General features: G+C 37.4%; 1 protein-coding gene across 3 annotated transcripts in view; it reads right to left on the bottom strand.

Moving 5' to 3' along the window:
- Nucleotides 1-3137: 3137 nt before the first annotated feature.
- TTC26 (tetratricopeptide repeat domain 26) overlaps nucleotides 3138-20713 on the bottom strand; it is a 39147-nt gene continuing 21571 nt past the window's right edge. For 2 of the 3 annotated variants that reach the window (XM_006101335.3, XM_023764828.1), the window contains 10 exons: nucleotides 18736-18838; nucleotides 15982-16037; nucleotides 14838-14891; nucleotides 13551-13614; nucleotides 11478-11566; nucleotides 11182-11265; nucleotides 10208-10277; nucleotides 8571-8677; nucleotides 5652-5785; nucleotides 3138-4014 (listed from right to left, as the gene is read on the bottom strand). In XM_006101335.3, coding sequence (XP_006101397.1) covers nucleotides 3903-4014; nucleotides 5652-5785; nucleotides 8571-8677; nucleotides 10208-10277; nucleotides 11182-11265; nucleotides 11478-11566; nucleotides 13551-13614; nucleotides 14838-14891; nucleotides 15982-16037; nucleotides 18736-18838 — 873 coding nt within the window. In that variant the 3' untranslated portion in view covers nucleotides 3138-3902. The remainder of the gene's footprint in view (nucleotides 4015-5651; nucleotides 5786-8570; nucleotides 8678-10207; nucleotides 10278-11181; nucleotides 11266-11477; nucleotides 11567-13550; nucleotides 13615-14837; nucleotides 14892-15981; nucleotides 16038-18735; nucleotides 18839-20713) is intronic. The other variant, XM_023764827.1, reaches the window with a different exon arrangement.

Genomic DNA, 20713 nt, shown 5'->3' with positions numbered 1-20713 from the left:
GAGAGAAACATCGATCAGCTGCCTCCTGCACACTCCTTCCCAGGTATGTGCCCGCAACAAAGGTACATGCCCTTGACCAGAATCGAACCTGGGACCCTTGAGTCCGCAGGCCGACACTCTATCCACTGAGCCAAACCGGTTAGGGTGCTCTGCTTCTTTGAGAGCATCCCTGAATAGGCCAAATACAGTCTGAACATATCATAAAATATATATAAGCCTTAGAAATATTTTATAGTATGAAAAAGAGAAAGAGGACTATTCATCTAAGTTAGATTGAGACAGTCCTAAATATAGACACTAGTAAATAACTAATTTTTGCCATTAGAAAGTAGATAAAACTATCCTATATAATAAAAGCCTAATATGCAAATTGTCCCCTCAACCGGGAGTTCGACTGGGAGTTCAACCAGGAGTTCGATTTGATCAGGGGGTGGGGCTGGCGGCAGTGGCAGGCAGCCGGGGGGGGGGGGGGTGGGGGGGGAGGGAAGGGAGGTGTCCCCGGCCGGCAACCGCTAGGGACTATACCCATGCACGAATTTTGTGCACTGGCTCTTTAGTTGTGATATAATGCCCACCTGCTTGCAACTTTTCGAAGGTGCTAAGCCAAAGAAGAGGAAAGCAGTCTCCTTGTTTCTGTGTACTTGGATGTCTGTTGCATGTGTTGTACACATGGCAGAAGTCTAAGCATCTTGCTACCCGTTGAATTTTAGGATCATTCTGACTGCTTCTCCCAAATAAGGCAGGCAGTGTCCCATTTACATGCATATACAGTCATTTCCAGTGCCTTCTCTTACCTCTCAAGACTTTGTTTCTACTGATGACAACCACCACATCTTACTCTGTTTACTTGTGTAGACTTCTGGTTAAGCTTTTTTTTTTTAAATTAAATTTATTGGAGTGACATTGGTTAATAAAATTATATAGGTTTCAAGTGTACAATTCTATGATACATCATCTGTATTTTGCACTGTGTGCCCATAGACTGCACTCCTTAAGGGTCAGGACTGTGTGTGATATTTGAATCCCCAGCACCTAGTATATCTTAGCACATGATCAAACAATAATTAGATGGGAACCAAATTACATGAGGTCACAAGTCCCCTGCTCTACCAGTTACTATATGCATGACTATTAAATTAACAAGAATTTGAGAGCTTTCTATGTGAGGTGTCTTATGCACTGGAATGAGCTGTAACTCAGCAAAGAGCCAAACCCAATATGACTTAGCAGGAACCATGAGCCTTAATGGACAGGGATTCTTAGGGATTATCTACTTTCCTCTCTTATAAGTGTAATTTGTGGAGCCCCAAACTTTTGTTTTTTTTCCCTTCACTCTGGGGTCAGGAAAGAAAGGGGAGAAGCACATGACATACCCAGGGCTCGCACTTACCACACTTAGAATATCATAATAAGAACCAAATAATAAACTTTAATTTTAATATGTTACAGTAGAATTATTTTGAAGTACAAAAATAATTGTAAAATTTTTTTTTACATTTGCAAGTAATATTTTCTGCAGACTATAAATAGTACCTGGATGCTGTTAGGGCTATATGATACTTAACAGCCATTTGTAAGCTTCCTGCCACAGGAGAACAAAGACCAGGGAGGGGAAAAAACTTGCTTGACACCAGGAATCAGACCATAAAAGGAACTGAAACTGTCCTGAAGACACTTGATCGCACACCTGCATTCCATCCACATTCCAAGCCCACCGATTCAGCCCCCAAACCCACCGATGACAAGAACTTCCAGCCAGTGACTGCATATAAGGATGAAACTCCAGCTCCTGAGTGCTGCCATCATCGCCCCAATGTCCCTTGGCTTGGTGCTGTGTAGCCCTTCCCTTAGGATATCCCACCCCCCATTCCCCAAGCCCTTTCCTTAAATAAATTCAATTCTTCTTTATCCACCATCTGAGATGGCTATTTAGCCTGCCTGTGCACCACAACCATGCTAACCTTTCAGATGCTATGAACTGCACACGTTACATAACATTCCTAGGCCTGGACCTACCTTTCTCCTGTATCGTCACATGGAGAAAAGCAGTTGTGCAAACCACTCTGCAGTCTTGAGACCATATCAAGACCTTTTAGAAGTAGCTATCCTGAATGGCAGGACTGGATGATATCTTTCCTAAACTAGTCTTTATGGTTTTTGGTTTTGTTTGGTTTTTGTTCAATTCTATAGATTGAAAGCTTTTTAAGAATTAGTTTAAAATTCTGGGAATTGCTATTTTTGGAATATCAGATCCTACCCCGCCCCAAAAAGACAGAAAAACACAGGGAGAAGTATTAAATTCAACAAAAGCTCATTTAAAAGTAAATCACCATCAGTGGGAAAGCTTTTCAAATATAGGGAATTTGAAAATAACAGCAATTAACTAGAAGGCACATTTCATCGCCAAAAGCCACTGAGGAGTTCCATCTTTTTCCCACTATTACCTTTCCTAATCTTTTAAGAATAACAAGAAGGATTCTAAAAATTATAGCGGGTTCTTCTCAGATCTGATGCACCTAGTACTTTAGATGCTGAAAACCAATTATTAAAAAAGTAGGAATAACGTATTGAGAAAACAGGAGCTTTATCATATGAAAAGGATGTAACTTTGTTTTCTAAAATTCAGTTATTCAGGCCAGTTTATTTGTGCTCTGAACTGCTTAGATCTGGGTCTAAGATAAAAGACAAGAAAACCGGTCATCTTTCTGAGTAGAGCTGAAAGAACCTTTGCAACTGTTCAGAAGTATCTGAGGTCTTGGATCATCTCTCCTTAGCTGCTTTGACTCCTTCCATGTTCCCATCTCTAGTCTATACACCTTCTTCATCCATAGAGGCTCTGCACTTTCTACACCTGTAATACTGGGTGCCTTAAACTCAAAGAAAAAAATATGGTGTAGAAACAAAGGTAATCTGGTACATAAAAACATGCAGGTCTATTTTCTGAAAATAGCTTGTGAGCCTAAGAATGCTCACTTGTATAATAGGTTTACGTTGAGAAAGCTCAGAACATGGGGCTGGGATATTACTTAGGATAGAGCCCAGCCATTAGGAAATCCCTCAAAGGGCTCTACACACCCATGTTCTACATCATTACATTGATACATGGCCATAATGCACACACATAGCCTTTGCAGCCCTACTTTCAAAATTGATGTTTATTCAGCAAGATACACGAAGGGAAAAACCTAACCTGTTTTGTTACCTAAAATATAATGAAGAAATGACAAATGAGAGTTCCTTAACAGATTTTTTTCATAGTACTCACCTTTTAAAAAACTGCAATGTTACTCCACTGCAACATGTTATTATCATCGAGAATTCAGTTACTGAAAGATTAACCCCTAAGCCTATTATCTATTAATGAACAGGCAGCTTGATAAAGGTTCTTACTGACATTCTTAGAATCATCTAGCTATTTTAACTTCTGTTCTCCCAAGATTCAGAGACGCATTACAAAACTCTTTATGGAATTCCCTAGTAATAAGGGGTAATGTACATTGTAGGCTGAAAATAAGATAATAGGATGATGGTGACTCTTGAGCATTAATGACATTTGTATTGCAGCTTGGAGAAAACGCCATAGAATGTAAATGTAAGAACAAAGCTATGCTGTTCTCCTTAAAGTCAGTAAATTACATGACAGTATTCTGAGTATTTTTGGAAAAAAGGCACCAGATAAGTTCAAAGTCTTATTGCTGGTCAGATCACACAGGGCCCACAGCAGACTATGGCACTTGGTTCAGCCAGGAGGCAAGTCTAAGCAGTCACTGGTCTTGTGGCTGAAGAACAAGGAAGGAAAACGTCAATAAAATAGAGTCCTGCATCTTACATTAAACTCAAGGAAAATGATTCCCAATTTCCTGTCAAAGCAGTGACTGGTTCCCTAGGCCTCCGGAGGGACGTCAGACAGGCACCCTGTTCTCTTTGGCCCATTTCTTCATGATCCGGATGATGTACTCTACTTGGGTGTTACCCGTACTTCTCAGTAGATGGAGCACTTCTCGAAGGGTCTCTCTGAGGAAAGAATTTGAAAGGAAAAGTGATTTAATAGAGAATGAATACTAACAGGTAAAATGAACTCTTAACTATTCTTCATATACTTCTAGTAGGGCATTTTTGGTAACAGACTCTTTCCCTGTGTATTCATAAACCAATTACAAACTTCCTAGCATTCTATCTTATGGTGGCATAGTAAAATGAAAATTCTTTTCACCAACCCAAGTTTTACTTGTTTATTTATACTATCTATACACATGTATTAATCTTTTTGTCTTAATATGACATGAGTATTTCCATTTTTGTGCTTATTCTGCATGACAGAGGAAAAAGAGGGTATATCAACGAGCTGGGGGCAGACTTGGATTCCAATTCTAGCTCCTTACTAACAAGTCACTTAACTTGTCTGAGTCCCAGATTTCTCTTTGTTTAAGGTGACAATTACCATAAACTGGGTATCACTGCCATATTTGTGAAATTTTACAAAGCCAGAAGAATGGATGATTTCCTCAAGAAAAATAACATATTAAAAATATGGAAAAAAAGAAAGTTAAGAACCAAGAGTTAGCAAATGCCCAGTATTTATGTTTTAAGTAATTTAAATTTAATTAGAATTAGTGTTTTAAGTAATGCATACTAAAACTTCCCTATGACCTTATCAAATCTACAGGTAACTGCATATTGATCCTCTTCCCTAAGAGTTCTCTCATGTTTTCGACTTATTTTTCCCCCTCAAACAACCTCTTTTACTTAACCAAATTCTTTTAAACTTTTATTTAGGACTGGAAGTAGATATAAAGCGGGAAGTAATTTTTGATAGATTGTTTACTTATAAAATAATCACACCTGCTATTCATACATCAGTAACAAATACATTCCATGAAGTTATTTTTAGAACACTGAATTTAGTTTTAAGCATTTCAATTTTTGTTACAAATAGAGCTACAAGCCACTTAATTTTATTTAATCTAATGTCTTAGTATTTTCTGGAATATTAGAGGCAAATGAAGAAAAAATTATTAACCACATCTACTCCATTCCTAATTCTTTGAGGCCTAAACTAAAAGACAAGAAAAAGATAATAGGCAAAGAAAAGATAGAAGAGATTGAGGAAGACTTTGTTTATGCAATGGCAATTCATTTAGAGGCAAATATTTATCTTGCTGTTATATTTGAGAGCTGTAGTATGCACGATGTCCCCAGTATTAGGATTTAGAATGATGTGATTCTATAAAATAAAAAATTTCTGGAGGAAAAAAGGTCAGCTACAAATATATAACATCATAAAGTTTTATTTTTATTCATCATTCTAAAACATCTTATACTTTTGAGTTTTCAGAAGAGGATGTTGCCGAAACCGGTTTGGCTCAGTGGATAGAGCGTTGGCCTGCCGACTGAAGGGTCCCAGGTTCGATTCCGGTCAAGGGCATGTACCTGGGTTGCGGGCACACCCCCAGTAGGAGATGTGCAGGAGGCAGCTGATCGATGTTTCTCTCTCATCGATGTTTCTAACTCTATCTCTCTCCCTTCCTCTTTGTAAAAAATCAATAAAATATATATATAAAAAAAAAAAGAGGATGTCATCATGAAAACAATTCTTTTTCCCTGCAAACCAGCAAATGAGTAGAGGCAGTGTTTGTTGTCTGTGCACTTACTTGGGTTCTCGCCCAGCTAAGATCATCTGGAAAATGCCCACACAGGCCCCTCTCTTGCCTTCCCAATATTCAGGGTTAGGATCCAGCCTCTCTAGGACATCAAAGGCTTTGGCGGAATAGTAAAACTGGCCCATCTGAATAAAAGAAAGAATTGTGCTGACACTTGTAGTCACAAGATTACACAGAATGAAACTAAACATAAAGATGCCATGAAGCAGAATTGTATAAAATGAGTGCATGGGTAATGACAAAATTTTCTGTTAGCAAATTAGATAAATTTAAATTCTTTATTAAACCAAGAAAGAAGAAAATCAGTTTGCATACGTGGACTCAATTTAAATTAGCTTACCTTCATTCAGTTTTCAACAGTATATATTTTTTACATATAGTCAGGTTATTCTATAAGCAACACATCTGTCATTTCTTCTAATTATATTCTAATCTTGAGAATAAATTCCAACAATGCGATTTGAACTGAGTATTTTTCATGTCTTCTCAGAACATTCTGTAGGGGATTACTATCATTCATTTTATGCTAGTTTGATCATGTTCAACCCAAGAGGATGGTCTTTCCCTGACCTCGTCTAAATTCTCAGTATGCTTAGATGTATGATGAATACTACTCTAAAAAACCAACTCTTTAAAACATTTATTTTGACATATCTTTCCTTGGCCTTGTAGAAAACGCTGAATAACATTAAATTTTGCTTAGATGAGTTTACTTGACTGGCAATCAAAAATGTATAGTGGTATATAACAGTTTCACTAAAGGCTTCAAATTGCTGAGTAATCCTCTAGCCAGTGTGGTTTAGTTACTTCTCCATTCCTACAAACTGTTGTCATAAACATTTACCAATTTCTTTTTAAAAATATATATTTTATTGATTTTTTTACAGAGAGGAAGGGATAGGGATAGAAAATTAGAAACATCGATGAGAAAGAAACATTGATCAGCTGCCTCTTGCACACCCTCTACTGGGGATGTGCCCACAACCAAGTTACATGCCCTTGAGTGGAATCGAACCTGGGACTCTTCAGTCTGCAGGCCGACGCTCTATCCACTGTGCCAAATCGGTTAGGGCCATTTACCAATTTCTTGAAGAGCTCTATTGCATTCTTAGCATAACTTTTTCTCTACTTCAGGGAAAACACAACTTTCCTCCCTTCAGTTCAAATTATACCTTCATTCATCCTTCCCTCTTTTCTGTCTGTCTCACAGGGAGAAGTGTTCTTTTATTTTAAGAGAGTGGAGGCAGGGAGAAACAGAGACAGAGAAACATTGATGTGAAAGAGACACATCGATTGGTTGCCACCTGCACACACCCTGATGGGAGCCAGGGATTGAGCCTGCAAACCGAGGCACTTGCCCTTGACCAGAATTGAACCTGCAGCCCTTCAGTCCATGGGCTGACGCTCTATCCACTGAGCAAAACTGGCTGGGGTGAGAAGTGTTCCTATTCCTTTTCGAAGTTAACCCTTCTTCCTATGTCCTCTTAAGCACTTTTCAGGGTGAAATAAAACACATAGAGAATGTTGCATGCTACATAAATGCACAGTTTAATGTCTGATTATAAGGTGAATACAAGTGTAACCACCACGCAGGTCAAGAAAGGAAACATTGACAGCAAAACAGAAGCTCTTTGTGTCCCTTCCAAACCACAACCTTCTCCTTCCCTCTGAATTAACTACTATTCCAACTTTTATGGTCATCAGTCTTTTAACTTTCTTATAAGCACTTATGTGTATATCTTTAGATAATATAATTGAGTATTGCACTTAGAATTTTATCTATATAAAATAATACTATAAATACTCTTGTGTCTTGTGTATATTTATAAGATTCACCTATATTGCTGGATATAACTCTAATTGTTTTTTAAAAACAATTCTTTATTGTTGAAAGTATTTTTTTCTTCCCTTTCCTTTCTGTTCATCTTCATCCTCTGTCTCCACTGAGCCAAACCGGTTAGGGCATGATTCTTTTTTTAAAAATTTGATTTCAGAGAGAGGGAGGGAGGGATAGAAACATCAATGATGAGAGAGAATCATTGATCATCTGCCTCCTTCACGCCCCCTACTGGGTATCAAGCCCACAACCCAGGAATGTACCCTGACTGGGAATGAAACTGCAACCTCCTGGTTCATGGGTTGATGCTCAACCACTGAGCCCCACCAGCCAGGCTGTAATGATTCATTTTGACTAACACTAGACTCTCTTTACCTTTACCTGATATTTTTCTCGTCTTTTGGATAAGCAGAAATATACCAAAAATAGGAATTTCTGGAATTTGAGGTGAATTTTTAAAAACGCTCTTAATTTTTTAAAAGCTCCCCCCTGCCTTTCCAATGCCCTACACACACACACACACACACACACACACACACACACACACACACACACAGAGTCAGACCTTTACTAAATGACTGCGGCTTCTTTTTCCTTTTCTGGTTCCTTTGTCTTTCCTGTCCACTATTTGCATCCCTAAGGTTTGCAACCATTTACTTTTCTCACTTTACTTTCTTATCTGGGCAATCCCACTGTTTTTCAGGGTTTCAATTACTACTGAAATGTTGATGATTTCTCTAAATCTATGTCTCTAGATGTTAGAGGACATCTTTCTTAATCTTCAAAATCAAATTTCCAAATCCTGGGTGAATGGATGCTATCTAAAGATTCACAGCCTTTGGAAATCTAAAACCTCCTCTCTAAATCATTATTTCATATACACATAAAAAACCCCGTCATGCTATCTATCTCTGAACTCAGTTCATTCATAACAGAGATGACATTTCTGATATCACTATGCAAATCTTCTTACCAACAGCCATTTAGTCTGTAGGACACTTTCCCCTAACACTTAGCTAATGCTGCAGTGTGATGCTGATCTTCAATTTCCCTGTATCCTCATTCAGACTCACCTTGTAGCAGTCATTAGCAATGAGCTGTAAGAGGCTAAAGGACTCGCCAGAGGTTTCCATCTTGAGATAAAGTTCCCAGGCTAGTCTTGGTTTCTTATTCATTATATCTACAAAAAAGAAACAAAGATTTATGCTTTTTAAATGTACAAGAAATACATTTCTACATCTTGTTATTTTATGGATTTAGTTCTATGTTTCAAATATAAAAAGTAATGCTAAATTGCCCTAACTGGTTTGGCTCAGTGGATAGAGCGTCAGCCTGCAGACTCAAGGGTCCCGGGTTCGATTCCAGTCAAGGGCATGTACCTTGGTTGCGGGCACATACCCAGTAGGGAGTGTGCGGGGGGCAGCTGATCGATGTGTCTCTCTCATCGATGTTTCTAACTCTCTATCCCTCTCCCTTCCTCTCTGTGAAAAAATCAATAAAATATATATTTTTTTAAAAAGTAATGCTAAATAGCTTTTACATGGAAAGCTCGCAATGTTGGCATTAAGTTGGTTCCCTATCTGAATTATACCGTACTTATTTTTTATTTAAGTTAGTATTCAGATAATTATGTCTTTTTAAGTTGGGTTGATTTCTAGTAGTTCCCACTTAGGTCATCTGCTTAAAAGAGGACACCTATCATTCATTAAATTCTGCTCATATATTTTCAGCCTCACTTAGAATATCTGACTGCTAAAATTTTCCTGCAACTTTAAAACTCAAGGAATATTTTAAATCCAGATGAACAGAAGGAGCAAGAAAAGATAGTGGGGGAGAGAGAGAGAGTCTGTAAGCTAAATAATATTTTAAAAATTATGTTTTCGACATTTTGCCCCATTTTAGTTCTGCATCATAGTGAAAAGATAAAATTAGCCTAACAGTATCATTTCACACAAAACAACACTGTAAACTGAGACTCTGGAAACTTTAACAGGAAGAACCTGCCATCTTTCAGGACTGGACATGCTAGGTCAAAGCTACATGGCAGACCTAATCACACGGTAGAATTATATATGTGCATGGCCACCCTAAATGACCAGCATTAATAACACTGTAAACTGAGGCTCATTAATAACACGATTTCGGTGTTCACTTGTTTTATAGCACAAAACAAAATTAGAAAATGCTCAGTATAATTTCCTTCCAGAAGATTTCACAACAGGGAACAAAAAGATAATTCTTCTATAACATTTGAAAGAAGACTCACAGCCCAGCTGGTGTGACTTGAGTGGTTGAGCGTCGACCTGTGAACCAGGAGGTCACAGATCCGATTCCTGGTCAGGGCACATGCCCAGTTTGCAGGCTCGATCCCCAGTGCGAGGCATGCAGGAGGCAGCCTATCAGTGATTCCTTCTCATCACTGATGCTTTTACTCTTTCTCTCTCCCTTCCTCTCTGAAATCAATAAAAATATATCTTAAAAAAAAAAAGACTCATAGTATGATCATGGGGATATAAAGTACAGCATAGGGAATACAGTCAATAATATTGGAATAACTACACATGGTATCAGATAGGTACTAGATTTATCAGGGTGATAACTTAGTAAGTTATATAATGTCTAATCACTGGGGTATACACCTGAAACTAATATAATATTGTATGTCAACTGTAATTGAAAAATAAAAAATTACAGTAAAAAAAAGACTCACAGCATCGAGCTAACCAACTGAGGTAAATGTAATCATTTTTTAACTTCTCACTTTGTATTAAAAGGAAAACCTGCAAGAAGAGGAAAGAAAGGGAATAAACATGAAGATGGTTTTGCAGTAAAAACATTCATATCCGCTTATCTTACATTAATGTTTAACATAGCCTTATAGATGACCAAATTCTACACAGGCTGCTAAGATAGTGAAGGACAAAATTGTGGTGATTTTAACATACTTCTCTGGTATTGATATCACAAGCTGACAAAAGGTTGGTAAGGATATAAAAGACTTGAACAAAATAATTAACAACTGTACAGTACATATTATTTTCAAGAATGCATGATCACGCTAATGGGCAATTTTAAAGGGTTGGTGTTACACAGACCACATTCTGTGACCACAATACGATTAAGTTAGAAATCAAAATTTAAAACCTGAGAAGGATAATGCATGCTTGAAAATCATAAAACATTTTAAAATAACTCAGTCAAAAAAGGAATCATAATGGAAATTAGTTGAATAATTTGTTGAATAACAAAATTCAATTGAATAATTCAACTGAATTATTTTGAATAATTTAAACAAATCACTCTATGAAGTTAGAAGCAAGATCATTGTTAGCCTTATAGTAAAGAGATTGATTCAAAGAGGGGATGAGGAAGTTTCTAGGATTATGATAATATTCTGTTTCATGATTTGGGTTCTAATTATTTGAAAAATCCATCTAGCTATATGCTTTGATTTGTATACTTTTCTCCATTTATATTATGCTTTTATAAAATTTATCAGAAAAGGAGAACATTTATGTGGTCATAAAATCCATATACCTATTCACATTGTACTTTCTAATGTGACCTAAGAAAAAAAGAAACTTTTACTAGTCCTTTACCCTTGAAAATTTTATTTCAGTGAGAAAAAAGACAACAATGTTTTTAGACAGAATCATTCAAATGCCTTCCAAAGCAGGTACCCACCTCTTCACCCTCACTGGTATTGCCTGTTGCAGCTTTGGCTTGGGCATAATTAAAGTTAAAGATGTCATCATTATAGAAGTAACTCTGAAAAACATCCCAAGAACAGGTCACATTGAGCATTACCATATAAAATAGAAAAACATGTTATACAAGATAAACACAAAAATAAGCGTAAGGAATTAGCTGATGCCACCAATGCCTCCGTAATAAAAAGGCCATCTCTAAGAATATCTTCTCTCCGACATATTATATATAGTATTTTGTACACCAAGTCATCTAGAAAATTCTATACTGACCTTAAATGAGTTGAGGTAAATCAGGACATCATCAAATTGCTTGAGCAGGAAGAAACAGGACGCCATGCACTGTCTCCCTGGTATTGTATCTGAGATGGAATGGGAACAGACACCATGTCTATTCAAGAAACTAAAAGGCATCTTTAGCAGAAATTTCAGTTATTTATAATTTAGAGATAGGAATGTATTACCAGACAGCTTTCTAGATTCTGAAGTTACAGATTCTGTTTCGTGAACAAAACCTCAGCATAATGGAGATCACAGTACGTCAGAGTGACCAATAATCTCTCTCCATGTTAACTCTGAGTTCAAAATGAACACATGCCCTGCAGGCTACAGTATTCTCCAGATCACTTTTTATTTTCTTGCCCAACTCTGACACCTGCACATACAACTAATGTGGCACGGTCTCCATCGTTATTCATCTAAGACAACCTAGCCCTTTTTAAAAATATATATTTTTATTGATTTCAGAGAGGAAGGGAGAGGGAGAGAGAGATATAACATCAATGAGAGAGAATCATTGACTGGCTGCCTCCTGCACGCCCCCACTGGGGATCGAGCCCACCACCCAGGGAATGTGCCTTGACCGGGAATCAAACTGTGACCTCCTGGTTCATAGGTTGATGCTCAACCACTGAGCCACACTGGCCAGGCAACCTAGCACTTTCTATCTCAAATGGAGAATAAATTTGCCATGGAACCACCTGATCCTGATCCTGACCCAACCGTCTGTCTGATATCATATTCCTATTTGAGGCAGCAGATGTTTAGTGTAACCTCCACACTTGCCATTGGCACTCCCAATCCTCCTTATTCTCTTTCTGCTCAATTTTCCCCATAGCAACTCATCATAGTCATATATAGTATATAATCTATTTATTTTTTATGATTATAGTCTGTCACACTAGACCGTATGTTCCACAAAAGAAGGGGGATTTTAGTTTTGTTTACTGCTATATCCTCAACACCTCAATAAATTTTTGTAGTATGAATGAGTGAAATGGGGAAAGGAAATATTATTTGATAAATGGTTTTGGTGAAATATTTGGGAAAAAATCCAGGGGTGATAAAAATATTTAACAACCAGTTCAGCATGAACACATCATCAGAATAGATGCTGGCCATAGACAATTGGTACGGACAGCCATACCAGTTCACACTGGCTATGGGCCCTTTTTATAGCTCTTCCTCAAGTCTTACACTGAATCTTGACTGATGAAATCAATACTTTAATAACAGAAACAAAGCCACAAAACAAGTTGTGGGAAATATGGGTGAATATTATATAACTGCAGGGGTCAAAGCACTGTCTAAGCTTGATACCCATGTTAGAATTCATTATGGAGAGGATAAACTTAATTAAATAAGGTTTAAATAGTTTAATATAAGAAAAAATATGATAGGCAAAGTTAAAAGTCAAATGACCCACTGGGGAAAAAATATAAGAGCTCTTGAAAAATCAATTAAAGTTACCATTTCAAATTAAAAAAAAAACAAACAGAATAAAAAACTCATAAACTAGTCCTAATCAGTTTGGCTCAGTGGATAGAGCAGCGGCCTGCAGACTCAAAGGTCCCAGGTTTGATTCCGGTCAAGGGCATGTACCTTGGTTGCGGGCACATCCCCAGTAGGGGGTGTGCAGGAGGCAGCTGATCGATGTTTCTCTCTCAATAATATTTCTAACTCACTATCCCTCTCCCTTCCTCACTGTAAAAAAATAAATAAAATAAAATCAATTAAAAAAACACACCTCATAAACTAAAGAATGTATTTATTCTTCTCTATTTCTAAATTCTCTCATCCCACTCCAGCTGAGATGCTGAAAAGAGCTAATTCCAATATTCTCTCCTGTGTCTGACTTCCCACCTTATAATGGGAAACCTAACAGAGGTAGCACTTATTCTTATTCTTTTTAGAATGTTAGATGAATAATATTTTATTTATTTAATCGAGGCATGGGGCCCGCCGGCTGTGAGTTTGACATGCTTGCCAAAGACTCAAACTTGACCAGTCAGTATACAACCAGCTCAAATTATGGATCATGTTCATAAGTACATATTTCAGACATACCACATTCACTAGCTGATCCTCCCACCAACTGGAAGAACTGCTGGGCAATTTTCATATGATCCCTCTGAAAAACAAAGCAGAGCTTCTATAGAGGAATAAAATGAAAATATTTTATTTATATTATACTTTATGGTTTTAACATACTTATCAGGATTTAACACATACTCTTATTTTAAATCCTCCCAAACAAAACCAATTCTGATTAGCACACAACTAGAAAATGATAACCTGAAACTGAATTAACACCTACTCTAGCCCTAGCCGGTTTGGCTCAGTGGATAGCGTGTCGGCCTGCAGACTGAAAGGTCCCAGGTTTGATTCCGGTCAAGGGCACAGTTGCAGGCTCCTCTTGGCCCGGGCCCTGGTCGGGGTGCGTGCAGGAGGCAACCAATTGATGTGTCTCTCTCACATTGATGTTTCTCTCTCTCTGTTTCTCCCCCTCCCACTCTCTCTAAAAATCAATAGAAATATATCCTCGAGTGAGGATTAAAAAAACCAAAAACCTACTCTGGGACAGATAGAAAACAAGAAAAAAAAATCCATCCCAAAGTTCTATCCTAAAAGTACCTTCATTAAATGAACTCATTCATGTACTCATTCATTCACTTAAATATTTATTGCTCTTTTACCATATATTAGAACTTGTAATATAACCATGGTCATAACAAGGAGTATTTATTAAACAAACTCATTCATATATTCAATAACTATTAATTGCCTATCTGTTAAATGAGGCTCTGTGAAGTGAGCTGGAGTTAAGATTTATTTATACCCCACTTTGTTCCAAAAAGAACTTAATATTATTATTTAGAATATTAGAATTCTAAAAAATAAAAGAATTCTTATTCTTTTTAGAATGTTAGATGAATAATATTTAGATTAATAAGAGCTTAATTTTAGACACAGTTTTTATATTTATAAAAAGCATTCCAATAGAAACAATTATTCCCATTTTACAGATGCCAAAATTATAGCTCAGAGCTGTACAATGTTGAAAAAAAAGTCACTGAAAATAAGAATGAAGCTGTGCAATGATTAGATATATACACTGTTTAAAATTTGGGCTCTTTTTAAACAAAGCAACAATTCTTAGCATTAACGACTTTTTTCTTTGGTCTTTAACAGAATTCTTTTTACAATGAGACCTGATTGGGGGGTATGGAGAAATGAGGGCTGCAGAAGAGCCTATTTGTAAGCTTGCTGCTGGTTGAAGGTTGACATTTGTTTTGTTTTTTTCCATACACTATAACTTGGCAAACTATAGATTACCAGTGATGTCATACTCACCGATCCCATTTCCTGGCCAAGGGCTGCGTTGACCACTCCTTTGAGGATATACTCCTGGAAACATGCAATAACACTGATTGATTTCAAAGGAATGTGGAGCTATGAGATATCTTTCAAGTTAATTATTTGCAACAACTCAGTACTTCACATATATTATCAAAAGTTACCCAGAGTCTCTTTTCTCTGTTCTATCCCTGGCCTGAATGAAAGAATTAAGAGATTTTCATTTGGTTCCAGCAGGCAAGTGTCCATATAACAGAACTCACCATATTTGTAAATTCTCAATCTTAAGCAGAAATAACTCAGTGGGAACTTCTAGGAGTTAAGTTTTATTTCATTTCAATATAATGGAAACAAATTAACAGTAAAAATGTTTACATAATAATTTGTATCAGCTTGTCAGCCACTGCCATTCTCTGTGACCATTTCATATACATTATTTCCCCTTTTCAATGCTATAGTAACTTTCCTTTGCTAGTGATTCTTTCTTTTTTTAAAAAGTGTCCTCTAGTTTCCATCTGTAAAGCATTCTCTTTTGGAGTCCTAGGGCCTCACCTATATCCTTGTCAGACTTGGTTCTATTCTTTAACAGACATCCTCCTTAGCAGCTTTATCAATTTTTATATGGTGCTCTCCCTTTTTTTAAGAAGCCTCATACTAGTAAAAAGAATCATACAGAAGATGCTAAAGCTTTTAATGCATTTGAGAAATATATCTGTTTAGACTTCATGGGGTCTTTCATTCCATAAGTAGAATGACTACTGTGTGCTTAGTGTACATAGCATTGGAGATGCAATTCTGACACAAGGAGCTAATCATCAGGTGATGGGCGAAGACAAGTTGCAGGCAATTTACTAGCGATATACCGGTAAGTCGTTGCTTTCATCAGAATTCTAGATTCCAGTATTTTTAAACCTCAACTCTTTGGGGGAAATGACCACATATAAGGGAGTTTAAAAATACCCAAAACCCCAGAACATTCATTCTTATATCAACAGTCTCACAAAACATTCCTAGATCAATACGTGGACTTTCCTGGGATTCTATAAGCAGTAATCTTCTTTAATATGCCTTCCAGCTATTGTTCCAAAGATCCATTTTAAACAGAATTTGGTTAGTAAAAATATAACACGTTCTTAATTACCTGAGGAGTAGCAGGTTCCAGATCCTTGATTAAGTTATAAGCTTCTTGTACATCATCTGAAATACAAAAAAATAAGTAGCTATACTAGTCCATATTTCAGCAAACTCTTCTGAAACAGTCACCAAAAAGTAAGATCCTTCAGTACTCAAACATTCATGAGAATTATGATCTATTTTATCTATCCTCTAAGCCTCTGTCAAGTTCAATGTTGAATAGTTATCCTAAAGATAACCAAATATCCTTAGGAAACCCATATTAAGCCATGTAGCACTTAAAAAATGTTCAAGCAAAAAATACAGATTGGGTGTTACATACCAATGACACTATAGTTATCTAAGAAAAACAACCATTTTTTAAAATGTTTCACAACAATAAAAAAGATATATATAGAGGTGAGCAAAAGTAGGTTAAATTATCAATCATCATTACCTAAAAGATAAATCCTAAGTAAGGATAAGAAACAATAACAACAATAATAAGACAAATAATATAAATAAATATAATCATTAAATAAAATAATAATACAAGAATAAACTCTGTTTCGTGTACTCACAACTATAAACCTACTTTTGCTGACCCCTGTATTAAGCATGTAGGAGTGAAATGACATGAAGTCTGTGATTTGCTTTCCAACATCTCAGCAACAAAAAAAAAAAAAAAAAGAGAGAGGAGATGAAAAAAGACTGTCAATATCTTGAAAACCATTGAATCTGGGATGATTATGTGGGTGTCCATACTACTTTTGTTTATGTCTGAAAATTTTTATAATAAAAATTGACAATTAAAAGATTAATTTATGAAATATATAAGATGCTTATTTTTTTGTTTTATTTTTGTTAATCCTCATCCGAGGATATTTTTCCATTTATTTTTAGAGAGAGTGGAAGGGAGGGAAGGGGAGAAACAGAGAAAGAAAAGCATCGATGTGAGAGAGACACATCTATTGGTTGCCTTCCACAGGCGCCCAACCAAGGCCAGGGATCAAGCCTGCAACTGAGGTACATGTCCTTGACAAGAATTGAACCCGGACCCTTCAGTCCGAGGGCAAAGGCTCTATCCACTGAGCCAAACCAGTTAGGGCAGATGTTGCTTTAATTCTTATCACAAAGTATATTTCTTTGTGCTTACATATCACATAGAACTGTTTGCAAGTTCATGTTTTTATTTTAATCAACACTTAACATTTTCCTCAGTGAGGATTATGTTGTCTGGTTGGTTTCTCCCATGCATCTAAACAGTCCCACCCTGTTAGTCTGAAGTCCATGATGGAGTGCCACCACCAGAGCGTGGCCACCACTGCCCTGTACTTAAAACAATGAGAGCAAATACAAAACAGTTCATGATAAAAAACGCTTAAGAAGATGTGGATGTACATCAAGCATGTCAAACTCAAAGGTTTAAGTTTATGTGGGCCGCAAAAAACCAAAAGCTTCAATTTTCATAGAAACATAGGTTTACGATTCTGGTCAAGGGCATTAAAAAAAAAAAGAAACATAGATTTATTTCGATAGAGATATGCTGAATACAAAGGGCTGAAACAAATGAATAATCATTAACATAAAATAAAAGAACATTTTAATAAAAATTAACATTTTTTCTTGAACATTAACTTACCAAACACTATAACTGCATAAATTAATAAGTGTAACGCAAATAAACCTATTTTTCTTGTTCTCCGAAAGCAAAATATTTCCTGTTGCACACACCAAACAAGTCAGTACAAGACTAATGACATGGCAATTGGCTGCTAAAATATTCGCTGCTAATATCAGTGGAGAGAAATGGTGCGCCTGCGCGTAAGGTGTGTAAGAGAAATGAATGCAACACGATTATAGAATCAGTCATTAGCGAACACTGTAGTTCATTATTAATAATTACGTATAACAGGATATTGTAAAAATTAAATTACGAAATTTTTTTTAAAAATATCTTTTATTGATTTTTTTTTTCAGAGAGGAAGGAAGATGGATAGAGTTAGAAACATCAATGAGAGAGAAACATTGATCAGCTGCCTCCTGCACACCTCTTACTGGGGATGTGCCCACAACCAAGGTACATGCCCTTGACCAGAATCAAACCTGGGACCCTTAAGTCTGCAGGCTGACACTCTATCCACTTAGCCAAACCAGCTAGGGCAAATTACGCAATTTTTATTAAAACATTTATTACATACTGTTATATTGGCTGGGCTGCAAAAATATTTGTTGTGGGCCACGAGTTTGAAATGCTTCCTGTATACTATACACTAGAGGCCCGGTGCACAAAATTTGTGCACAGTAGGGTCCCTAGGCCTGGCCAGCGATCAGGGCTGATCAGGGCCTTTCGGCTGCCAGCTGGGGCCTGCCTTCGCTCCACGCCACCCCCTGGTGGTCAGCGCATGTCACAGCGAGCGATCGAACTCTTGGTCGAACTCCTGAGGGGACACTTTGCATATTAGCCTTTTATAAATATAGATGGGGAAACCCTAGGAAAAAGAAAGAACTGCCAAGGATGGGAAGGAAAAACTGAAATACAATGGGCAAAGAACAGAGGAGAGGAAAATAGAAAAATAGAATGAGGGAGAAGGTTGGAAGCAACAGAGGAAGAAAGAGAAGCTAAAGAGTAAAGGCACAACAAATAACCAAAAATATTGCTCTGTCCTATGAACTTACTGCAAATATATTTTTGGAAGTATTATGGATTTTAAAAGCTAAGCAAATAGATCAATTGGAGATTAAATGTTCTAAAGTATGTTTAAAGACAAAATTTTCTTACCTTGACGAAGGTAGTAAATCACTAAGTTTAGCCTTGCTTCAGGAATGACATCAACCAGGGGAGGCAAAACCTGCAAAGCCCCTTCACCTCCTCGGAAGACAACCTAGAGATGGAGAAGCTGAGTTATTATGGCAATGAGTACAAATATATTTATTGGTGGAAATGTTTCAGGAACTGAGACTTGTAAGTGGATACATGATGCCAACTCAAATAGCCCTGGGAATCAGTTAATATCTTGAGAACTTTTATCATTCACTGAATGTATTATTGCCTATTACCTGTGCTTCTAACCATTCGCCTTTCCCCTCCCCTCTGATTTTGATCCTTGTATTTAAATATTTCCTTTTTTACCCTATCTAAAATCTATCTTCACTATCAGTCTTATACCCTTATCCTCCTTTATTTTTATTCATAGCATTTATCACTTCATTTTACGTATTTTGTATCTGTTTATCTGTTACACACTCCAGCATATAAGCTCCACATGACAAGGAGCTTTGCATTTACTGTGTACTCCCAGCCCCTAGCACTGTATCTAGTATAGTTGGTATTCATTATTATTTGAAAGGATGCATATATATATATATATATATATATATATATATATATACATATATATATATATTTATTTTTAGAGCGAGAGGAAGAGAGAGAGAGAAACATCGATGTGATAGCGACACATCAATCGGCTGCCTCCTGCACACCTCCTAATGGGGATTGAACCTGCAACCTGGGCATGTGCTCTGACCGGGAATCGAGTTGGCAACCTTTCGGTACACAGGATGATGCCCAACCAACTAAGCCACACTACCAGGGCAGAATGAATATATTTTTGAAGCTCTCTATACACATGACCTTGACCTCACTTAAAAAAAAAAAGCATTATCTAGCCCTAGCTGTTTAGCTCAGTTGGTTGGGTGTTGTCCAGTTCACCAAAAGATTGCCAGTTTGATTCCTGGTCAGGGCATATGCCCAGGTTGCTGACTCAATCCCTAGTAGGGAGTATGCAGGAAGCAGCTAATGGATGTTTGGATCTCACCTTGATGTTTCTCTCCTTCTCCCTTCCTCTCGGTCTAAAAATCAATAAAAAAAATTTTTTAAAGCTGTCCTGGCCGGTATTTCTCAGTGGTTAGAGCATCGGCCCATACACCAAAGGGCCATGGGTTCAATTCCCAATCAAGGGCACGTATCTGGATTGCAGGTTCATCCCCAGTCCCAGTCGGGATGCATGCGGGAGGCAATCAATTGATGTGTCTCTCTCTCATCACTGTTTTTTTCTCTTTCTTCCTTCCTCCCTCCTTTCTTCCCTCCCTCCCTTCCACTGTCTAAAAATCAATGGAGCCCAGCCAGTGTGGCTCAGTGGTTGAGAGTCGACCTATGAACCAGGAGGTCATGGTTCGATTCCTGGCCAGAGTACACGTCCAGGTTGTGGACTCGATCCCCTGTGTTGGGCATGCAGGAGGCAGCCAATCAATGATTCTCTCTCATTATTGATCTTTCTGCCTCCTTCTCCCTCTCCCTTCCTCTCTGAAATCAATAAAAATATATTATAAATAAATAAATAAAAATCAATGGAAAAAAATATCCTCAGGTGAGGATTAATAAAAAAGAAAAAAACCATTATCTAAATTATACTAAGTATAAAAAACAGTGACCTGCTGGCCTGGTCATTCCTTACTGCCCCCCATGCCGGCCTAGTCGCCCCCAACTGCCCCCCACACTGGCCTAGTTGCCCCTCACTGTTCCCCCTGCCAGCCTAACCGCCCCCAACTGCCCCCCCTTCTGGCCTGGTCGCCCCCAACTACAACCCCCGCCAGCCTAGTTGCTCCTAACTACACGCCCCCCCCCAGCCATTTTTTTTAGCGAGTGTGAAATACTTGATTAGGAGATGCAGACGTCTTACGTTCTCAATGTATTAATTTTCGCTAATCAAAAGCAGATTAGCATGCTGGGCATGTCTAAATTAGAGAAAGCGTGA

This window comes from Myotis lucifugus, unplaced genomic scaffold, assembly GCF_000147115.1.
Source record: "Myotis lucifugus unplaced genomic scaffold, Myoluc2.0 scaffold_351, whole genome shotgun sequence".
Taxonomy (NCBI): Eukaryota; Metazoa; Chordata; class Mammalia; order Chiroptera; family Vespertilionidae; genus Myotis; species Myotis lucifugus.
The sequence above is the reverse complement of the archived record's forward strand: the minus strand, read 5'-3'. Positions and strand labels throughout refer to the sequence as shown.